This window comes from Diadema antillarum, unplaced genomic scaffold, assembly GCF_040938485.1.
Source record: "Diadema antillarum isolate AM-2024a unplaced genomic scaffold, OU_Dant_1.0 seq00000819_RagTag, whole genome shotgun sequence".
In the NCBI taxonomy this organism is placed as follows: domain Eukaryota; kingdom Metazoa; phylum Echinodermata; class Echinoidea; order Diadematoida; family Diadematidae; genus Diadema; species Diadema antillarum.
In genome coordinates this window covers 2,244,179-2,254,756 of record NW_027271696.1, presented here as the reverse complement: position 1 = coordinate 2,254,756, position 10,578 = coordinate 2,244,179, and the positions used below count along the sequence as shown (strand labels likewise).

Below are 10,578 nucleotides of genomic sequence, written 5' to 3'. Positions count from 1 at the left end.
AATATATCATATATTACATGTACACAGAGCCTTGAGGAAGAGCAGCAAAACTTTTTTATGTACTAACCCATCATCATGTTTATGTGTTTTTGAATGCTTTTTTAATTTGTGACTATTCAATGTAACTTTGTATCGTTGGGTTTATTTTTTTTTTAAATATTATCTGAGGGTCGAGCTATGTAGGGTCAGGGCGGTCATTTTTGGGTCGGGCTGTCTTGAGGTCGAACTGCGCAGCGAGTTGGAAAAGTTGCGTGCATGATAATACGATAGTATGTGTACGTGTATAATAGAACACTACAACTGCGGGTCAACAACCACCAGCCAAAATCGATTTCTGATAAGACTCCAAATCGTCACAAATGGCGAAGAATATTGGAAGACACAAAGTCTATGTAGGATGCCGCGAAGGAGAGAGCAATGAGCAAATTTCTACGATGATATGGGTTCATCGTCGACAGCTTGCCCTTCCTTCTTGTGTTCTACGAAAGTCATCGGACTCCCGACAGGACACCACCGGGAGAGTTACCCGGCCTTCTCCAAGCACGACTCGGGTTGAATGTCAATATCGACTTGGCCTCAAAATGTGTGGCGTGCGGATTCAAGATAAAATCCAAAGTAGTTTATATCATCATCTCCTTCCCGTGAAAGTATCACCCGAGTCTGCGGTGGGATGTGGAGCTGTATTCAACCTGGAATTTTCACCAAATGGGTATGTGATGGCAACTAAGTATACAGTTAGAAAGATTTGTGAATCCAAAAATACTACTCAGTTCTCTGCCTGTGACACTGTCACCGTGGTCACTGAATCTGAGCGTGAATGCCAAGGTAAAACTATGGACTGTGGAGTGGCAGCTAGATTGCGAACTTCTACTGCTACTGTATACTGGTGTAAAAAGGATTGACGATAGAGTTTCACTGCTAATTCAAGTGTGAATTTCTCAAAACTGAAGAGAGTATGTTTTGAGTTATTCCTTGTCTGATAAAAACCCCATCTTTTGTGGCCTTATATGAATCGTTTGTACATGTGCTTGAGAATGAGATAGGCCCTAAACACTACTCATTTCGTGTACAGGTGGGACTAAGGCATATTATGGTGCTCTATGTTTTGCCACACCAAAGTGTGGTTTATGCTCCAATTGACCTTTCTAGGTTTTACTAGTACCAACCTTTTCAAAATAATTTAATTTTGCTTGCAAAACATTCGGTATTTTGGGTTATGTATGTGTGTGTGTGTGTGTATAATCCATGCATTTGTATTCATAATTATGCTTAAATATATTGTCAAAGCTTTAAAAAAAATACTGCAAGAGCAACCTGTCTGATATAACATTAACAAGGAAAAAGTATTGCAAGAGACACCTACAATGTACTGTGTGCTGGTATAACATTTTAAAAATTGTGACAGTACTTGGAAGGTGAACCAATGACCAATGATGCGAGATGGTGCAAATGTTTAACAGTGGCTTGATATGATGATGTTGTTATGTCTCCTGGGGGGAGGGGGGGGGGGTGTTTCATAAAGCTGTTCATAAAGTTACAAACAACTTAAAAACGACTGGAACACGTTCTGATGTGCAATAAGTCGGCACAAGAACTGATCACCAGTCGTTCATAACTTTAGAACAGCCTTATGAAACACCCCCTGGTTGTTGAATCACATGTGTGCTTCTTCTATCAGGGATACACTTGTGACAGCATATGAGGGGGAGGCCATGCAGCTTTTTGACCCGATATCAGCCAAACTCATCACAAAGATCCCCAAGGCGCACACAGACTGTGTCAACTGCATCAGGTAAGGTCTGTGTATGTAAACTAATTGACAGTTGACCTACAAAGACACACCCTGACTGGGTTTTTCCTTTTTCATTCATCACTTTTGAGTGTAATGTGATAGAAATAATGTCAGCTCTAGACTGAGAATTAATGGAAATCACTCCTGTCTCCCGAGTTTTCTGGTCATCGTACAAACATGGACCATCAACACATGGAAACCCACAAAAGCTTCAGGTTCCATATTTGCCAGAACTTTCTTGTTTCAATCCACATTCTACCCAGATGCTATTCGGCTGTGAAACTCCCTACCACCTTTCATCATCAGCTGCACCTCCTTGAACTCAAGAAGAAGATAAAACTTGTAAAGCTGCGATGAGCACCTGCTTATTTGTTTGTTTGTTTGTTTGTCTTTAGCTGCACATAGAAAATTGTAGAGGATTTCTAAGTGCACACTGTACACCCAGCACTTGACAAGCATTTAAGGCACGATAATATGCCAGCAGCGGACTGTACCAAACAGGAAAAACAAGAAATGTGGTTATGGCTTGACGAAGGGGATTTGTTGCCACTGCTCATTAATCATGCCCATACATTGACATTAGATGTCGAGACTCAGACTGAGCTGTTAATGTGCTATTTGCGTGTTCAGTGAGTTCACATCATTAAAACTTTTGCCACTGTGTAGGAATAAAACGCAGACTTTATGAAATATTCATGAGCTCCAGACCTCTTCTCAGCTCCCTGCAAATATTCTTCTGATCTCTGCTTGGATCTGTGAGCACTATAGATATGATGATAAATGAAAACACAACTGTGAATGTGGCAGTTTGGTGCTATAATTGTGGCAGACAGTTGGTAAATACTTTTCAGATGCATATGAGAATGCTGAATCAGAGTAGTGTTCAGCGGATGAATGACTACTGTATACACTGAATATTTCATGAGGTTTTTCTTATGGTGAATTTCGCAAGTTGCGTGCTATTCGCAAATTGAGAAACACATGGAAATATTAACTCTGATCCCGTTAATTCTTCATTCAGTATTGTACTCCATAATCACGAATTTAACCTCTCACAAAATTGTCAGGAAGTCGTGATTCATGAAAATCGGACTCACTATTAAAATATATGGCGTATACAGTATATGGTACAACCCACAAGCGATGCAAAAGGGTTTTGATCACCTCAAACTACAAAAATGTGTGTGCAACCCATACACCCAGCATCACTAGTTATCATTGCAGATCCTTAATTTCCCTTTCTTTTTCTTTTCTTTTTTCTAAATCTTCATTTAAATTTTTACCTGACAGGTTTCTTGACAGTCGCACGTTTGCCTCCGGCTCTGATGACAAGACTATTGCATTGTGGGATATACGTAACTTGAAGCGCAAGATTTGCACGTTGAGAGGCCACTCCAACTGGGTGAAGAGTATAGAATACTGCTCCCAGTCGGGTCTTCTTGTCACGTCGGCATTTGATGGAAATGTCCTGGCGTGGGACATAAATAGGTATGAAAATGTATCAGTTGTTTCAAAGAAATTCATACATGTTGTACTAGTCACTAACAGTATCCAAAATTACTTATAGGGGATTGTATTTACTTTAGGTTGCATCCAATTAAAGATCACCAGTACCTGTAGCGCCTTCACCTATTCTTCTGGACTCTTAATGGATTGGAATATATGCCAATTTACCTTTTTTTAATAGCCTTTATGGGTATTGTCAACCTGTCTTCAGTGACCGCCTGCACAAAGCAGCCATAAAAATTTCCTCTGAAAAATTGGGGTTCAATTTCCGCTTGTGACAGCCACCTGCCTGGTGCAGCCAATGGCCATTTATTTAGTCTCCTGTGGTCACTATTTTACTTACAGTAGCCACTGTTTTTAGGTTTGTTACATCTTAGGCCAAGTAAAAAAAGAAACCAGTTTCTCGTCCTCGCGCGCATCGATTTTGGCTGCCGCATCAATTTTTTTACTATTTACTATTTTCAAAATGGCGCTGAAAATACCAAGAAATTCATAATTCTCGTCCCAGCCTGCTCCCCGCCCGCATCGATTTTCAGTTGCCGCATCGACTTTTTTGATATTTACTATTTTTTTCGGCTGCCGAGAAAAAAAAAAAATCAACAATTCACCTACCAATCGTGATGTCTTATTTCTAATTACGCCTTGCGTCCTCTACTTTATAGCTGTAGTACAGCTGTAGCTTCTGTAGTGCGTATGTAATAACGTATGCATTTCACACTGCGAGCTCGGCAAGAAGGAATGACCCACAAAGCAGTTGAACTGTAGTTGGTGGGTGGATGGGCGGGCCTGGGCTGTGATGTACAGCGCACTCGATACGTCGTGATGTAGACAGGACGTTGAGCACCTTCTGTACATTTCTCTCGTCCTGTTGCCCGCTTCATGTGCTGCTAGATTGATTGCGCAATGTAACCACAAACTCCGTTATAACGAGATCCGTGGGACCGGCGATATTACCTCGTTATAACCGGTACCTCGTTATAACCATACTCATTAAAAAAAAAAAAAAAACATAAGCATGATGTCATATACCCCATCAATGAAACTTAAACATATCCTTTGCGTTGTTATTACACAATTATTGAGCGTTATTATTGAGAGAATAAAGGGAGATTTTGTGAATTAGACGAAGAAATAGAGGCTGAAATGATAAGTTAATTCTTTACTGTAATCCTTGTTTGTTAAGCTTTTTCTAAACACCAGCGCAAATATGGGGGCAAATATATACTGTAGAGTAAAATACAGGCCTTGTTTACCGTAACTTGCTAGGTATTTTTACACTGTTGGTGCCCAGCGGGAATGCGATGATTTCATGAATCATTTCGGCTGTAATCTTGTACACATGTACAATGTATGATCGTTGCGCCCAAATGGATTAAAAATGCGTTCTTTATTTTCTTCCGAAAATCTCTTCGCGTTTTGTACGACCGTTCTTGAAAATATGTGACAGGATTGAATGTGGGAGGTTGTCATCCTGTTTACGCAAATCTGTACCAGATCTATTCAAACTAATAAATGCGTTTGTTTCTTTTTCTGATTTAGGTTAACATGCGTCATTCAACTTTTTTTACGCTACTGTCACCTGGCGAGATCGCGATGATTTCAGAGTAACATACGTGCGTTGTTTACCGCTAACTTGCAAGGTATTTTACGCTGTTGGTGCCCAGCGGGAATTCGATAATTTCACGAATCATTTAAATGGGTGTAATTTTATACAATGTATGATCGTTGCGCTCGAAGGGATTAAAAATGGGTTCTTTATTTTCTTCCGAAAATCTCTTCGCGATTTGTACATCCGTTCTTGAACTGTTGAATGTGTTTGTTTCTATTTCCGAGCACCGATTAAGTAGGTTAACATGTGTTATTCAACAATTTTTACGCTACCGTCACCCGGCGAGATCGCGATGATTTCATTCATTATTTCGGCTTTAATCATACACACTCATATTTAAACTAATTATCATTCGCTAAATGATAATGAACACATCCAGATCTATTCAAACTAATACATGCGTTTGTTTCTTTTTCCGAGCACCGATTAAGTAGGTTAACATGCGTTATTCAACTATTTTTACTCTACCGTCACCTGGCAGGATCGCGATGATCTCACTAATTATTTCTGCTTTGATCATACACACTCATATTTAAATTATCATTTGTTAAATGATAATGAACAAATCCAGATCTGTTCAAATTTAATAAATGCGTTTGCTTCTTTTTCTGAACACCGATTAAGTATAGGTTAACATGCGTTACTCAACTATTTTAACGCTACTGTCACCCGGCTGGATCGGAACGATGATTTTCTTATTTCGCCTTTAATCATCTAAACTCATATTTGCTCAAAACCAGCAAAAGAACTGGAAGTCGGAACTAAAATTGGAAAGGATATAATGATGAGTTGCGCACGCATTCCAATTGTCCATTTTTGGTCAAATTTTATTGTCGCTACATGAAAAGTTTTTGAAAAGTATTTTTTTCTCGTTGCGCTGTGGTCTGACCTCATATCACGCACGCGTTTCTCGCGAAAAAGAAAACCGAATGATTGTGTTTAATAATTAGTAGGAACATCGGAAGGTGTTCCTGTGTCTTATCGCGTGATTAAGAAGAAAACATGGAAGGAACGGTTCTCTGCAAAACGGGAAAAGACGTGGATAGCGAGATTTCGGTTTCCAATGTTTCATTTGTCGCGTGTTTGAAAGCGGCAATTTGGTCAAGAAATGGAACCTCGTTGTATGCGATCAAATTGCCTATGTTTTTCTTTATCATGATTTACCGAAATTGTCCTCGTTATAACCGGAATCTCGTTATAACCGAACACGTTATAACCGATTCGTTCTGCCATTACACGCAAAGGAAAACGGGACCGACGCGATCACCTCGTTATAAGCGGTTCCTCGTTATAACCGAACTCGTTATAACGGGGTTTCCCTGTAGTAGAGGAGACCAGCCAGCCAGCATAGCATGCGTTCTGGAGCTGGAAAAAAAAAATCGTGGAGTGATGGAGAGAACCGATCTCAAGCGCACGTGTGCACAGCGAACGGCTTTAAATAGTGAATAAAATAGTATTCAACTTGTTCGTATTCTGTCTTTCAGTAAAAAGGAAATCAGGTGGTTGTTTCATAGGGTTGACAATTGGCAGTACTGTCTGCGGCATTTTAAATCCTTGAGCGAATAAGTTTTCATATGAGAAAAGATCTAACTCAGTAAGTTTGTGTTGTGTTGACAGGCAAAAATAATGCTATGCATTTCCAGAGATAATGGTTGGATTCATAGGTTCAACAAGTGATGCATAAATGTGTATATTTTATGTTAAAAAAACGTTGTTTTTTTCCATACCCTTGATATGAATGAATGAATACAGTCACAGTGTAGTTAAATTGGTATACTTGTCATGCATAAACAGCAATATACGCAGATTTGGTATTAATTGTGCATCACTCAAATGATAAGTGGTTTATATCACAGTATTCACACATATAAACACATATTACTTTCATTTTGAGAATCCTCGAAAAAATAGTAAGATATCAAATAGTAAGGACCTCCATCATCGCCTTGCCCAAGAAACCTGGACGAAGAACTACTTTCTTTTTTTACTTGGCCTTATCTGATGACATACTGGAATCCTTTGATAACTTCTCTAGAAATTTATTCTAGAAATGCAAAGCTAGTATGTTTATCGTGAAAATATCAAACACGGCTACCACATAGATCATAGTGACCACCTGTCTGTGGGGGCCAATTACTTGTTCTCCCAAGTGAATTGCTGATAATGAAGAAACTCCTGAATATGCTTGATTGATATAAAAATTGACCTTTTTGACAAGATGGAATGTTCAATGTGTTGGGTTTTTTGCAAGTGGAATCATAAAACTGCCAATAAATTTGTCAAGATATTGCATTGCAACGATGAAGTAGCAAAATCCCTTTCAGTGTGAGCACTCAAGAAGCATCTAGTTGTAGCTGACCAATTAGAAAGATTTCCAAATTTGATTGCCAGAAAAACATTTGATGTTATTGTGTAGACATCAACATGTTTAAAAACAACAAAGCAGAACTACAGTTTTCCTGCATATATGCTTGTGCTCCGCAGGTACCAAGAGGAAATGCAATACACTCAACTTTTCCACATGGATAGTCTCATGCGAACACGCCTGACCCCAGACTCGTCCAAGCTTGTCCTGTCGTCGTCGGAGGGCTTCTACCTTGTGGTTCACGACCTCTGCCTGACCTCTCTGTCAGAGGACTTTGAGAACTTTGACCCCTCCGTGTATGCTGACCTTCTCGACGACGAGAGGAGGAAGGAACTCCGGGACCACCACAGTAATCACATGTTCCACAGGTCCAGGAACCGGGCCGAGATCGTGATGGACTTCCCGGAAGACGGCTACGGCGAGTGTATATCGTCGCTGCTGATCCACCCACAGGGCTGGTGCATGGTGTCGAGGTATACAACGGCCTTAGAAGATCAAGAGGTAAATGTAGGATGTCACCGCAGCCTGTGAAAGAGTCCCTCTTAACCCGTTGAGGACTGTCTGATTTTGCCACAACACCCATTTCCCATAGACACCTGCCCGAGTATACTCGGGACTTGTCTTCAACTGGTTTTTAATGATTACATTTTTCGCTGCTGTTGACAACAAACTTATTTCAGCCTGCAATAACTGCAGTTTGTGCAGAAACAGCTGAGGCAACAATCAATTAACTGTGTACCAGCCCACATTTTGATCACTGTAAACTGTCTTTGTATCAATCGCTGTAACTTACTTTGACTGCAAAACACTGTGTAATATTGGGTCGAGATGAGTAGTCCATGCTGTATGGCTTACCCCTTACGCTTATTCATCAGAAATTGAAAGTTTGATCGAAGATTACCTCCTATCAGAATTTTGGAAGTCTGACAAATGCACAGTGCTTCAGTTTATATAAAGCTGCTGCCATGATTGACCTGCTATGTAGAATCTTCTGCATGTTTTCAAGACAATTTTCATGTTATTGGGGTTTCATGTAGTGGACCAGTTTCCATTTTCAATAAGATGCGGCAAATTATTGCATCATTGCAATGCTTAGAAAGCAGAGAATTTAGAAATACCCAAATAAAACAAAAAGAACAAAGAAGATGATATGTGATTTTAGCCGCCTTTGCACTAGTCGGCCACATGTTTTTGGCACTTTGTATTCAGTATCATGATTTAATGCACTTCTTTGTGCACTTCTTTGGGTGTTGTACTGTTTGGTTGCAAATGTATGACTGTGATTGCTCCCAAAGATACCTCAATTTATTCCTACATATATTCAATGAAACAAAACTTGTTGCATGTGTGTGGATAATTAACTGTCATTACTCTCTATTCCCCCTCTTTTGATGTTTGTGGATCCAGTGGACTTGTGTCCATGATTTACAAGAGACCTCAGTGCACAGCGAGGAAGACAGACCAGAGGAGGTGGGTAGGATACGACATCCAGCTTTCACACCCAAAGAGAGACTCCTGTACTACACCGCAGAGCCCAACGACGGGAAGGGCTACATCAAGGAACTGAGCATCAGTCCCGATGGGCGCGTCATATGCTCGTCCTACGGGCACGGCGTGAGACTGTTGGCCTTCGACGGCCACTGCAGCGAACTGTGCGACCTGCAGGCCTCGCAGACGCGCCCTGTGGCGCGGGAGCTGACGCAGGTGAAACTCCTCTCGTGCCACAGAGCGACGGTGCTGACATCGCGCTTCTCGCCCACGCAGTGCCTGCTGGCCAGTGGGTGCTTGGAGGGGAAAGTGGTATTCCACCATCCAGAGTTATAGCAGTAACCATCTCAAGACAGTACTCTGAAGCCATCTACCATGATAGGAGTGAGGGGCACAGTAGTGGGTCTCTTCTGACCTTCCTCTGTGACCCTTTTGCTATCCTGACACACACACACATTATTGTGGCGCGCATTCTTGCCCGTTCAGCCCATCTGCTGCTTTCGTGGAGACGAAGGACTCGATGCCAGGAGGACGTGGTGCCGACCATTGCTGCAACGTTGCTTCCCACCTCTTGGCAACGCCCGCCCACCCCTGCAATTCTGGGTGACGTGTTGACAGATGCGATCTCCAGTGTGTGTCCACTGCAGGAGTCATTTTTCTTGTAGGGGATGTTGTTCGAAAACATGATCCGATTGTGACACATCTATCGCTCATGCCTGTAACAGACTTTTTTATCCAGTGTTGCCCACAATGATAGACACAGTTGGCATGTCCTTTGCCAGTAAACCTAAGTGTAGTTTGTGTGATTTACCTAACCTCAACTAGTCCCTGTGCACTTTTATCTCAATACTGTTTGAATTCATTTACTAACTTATTCATTGTGCAACTGCCATCATATCTTCACCAAAAAAAGTGAACAGCTTGCATGATATTCCAGTATGTGGTATGTCTTTGCTTATAAAAAATTGAATTATCATGATTTTTTAATTCATTGTTCAGTGACTCCTTGTATCTCATGTACCTTCTTTTTTTTTCTTTCTTTCATTTTTGGCCAATCACTGCCATGTGCTGTGAAGTACCTTATGGGCATCTCAAGTATAAGGATATTGAATACTGAGTTGTTGGTTTATTTGTTTTTCAAAGTGGAGGAACGTGTACTAATGAAAGCAGTAGGCAGTCTGTAGCATGGTGGGGGCATATACACACATATTTCTACAGAAAAAAAGCAAAACAAAATAAAAACATACTGTCACTGGTGGCCCCATTAGGATAAGACAGCTAGAACTTAGACAAGACAATATTTAAATGATTATCTGACCATCAATTTTAAAAAAAAAGAGTAATTTTCACCAAAATTTGAGATACAGTGTATAAGGTCTTGTCACCCCAGCAGTAATATGCATGTTTTCTGGTAACAAACAGAAATACATTTTATACATTTTAAATTGTATTCATAACAAGGATTTTTTCCTGGCTCTGCCCTTGGATGGTTCGCCTTTGTGATGCTGTGCACACTTGTTATAATTTATGCTGCATGCTTATACTTATGCTTGTGAATTAAGTAATAAGCTTTGAGTCTTATATTTTCACGAATGGGTTCCCAACAGGTATATGTGACCCGACATCACAAAATCAACAAAGAAAAAAGTCGCCAGATGTGGATTTCTAGTTTAGGGCAGATTCTGAAAGAATGGACTTTAAGTACATGTAACTCAGTACAAATGGACTTTCCTAACTTACCTAAATAATGGAAAGAAAGTAAACCCTATTCAAAAGTGTTACTCAGAAAGGAGGCTTTGGAGCTTAAGGTCTATTCAA

At 40.5% G+C, this 10,578-nt stretch overlaps 1 protein-coding gene across 1 annotated transcript; it reads left to right on the top strand.

The window, feature by feature from the left end:
* Positions 1-288: 288 nt before the first annotated feature.
* On the top strand, positions 289-9,493 carry LOC139739808 (DDB1- and CUL4-associated factor 10-like). The gene is made up of 5 exons (XM_071650402.1): positions 289-709; positions 1,679-1,792; positions 3,083-3,280; positions 7,392-7,773; positions 8,680-9,493. The coding sequence occupies exons 1-5, from the start codon at positions 360-362 to the stop codon at positions 9,094-9,096; spliced, it is 1,461 nt and encodes a 486-aa protein (XP_071506503.1). The 5' UTR covers positions 289-359; the 3' UTR covers positions 9,097-9,493.
* The last annotated feature ends 1,085 nt before the right edge of the window (positions 9,494-10,578 follow it).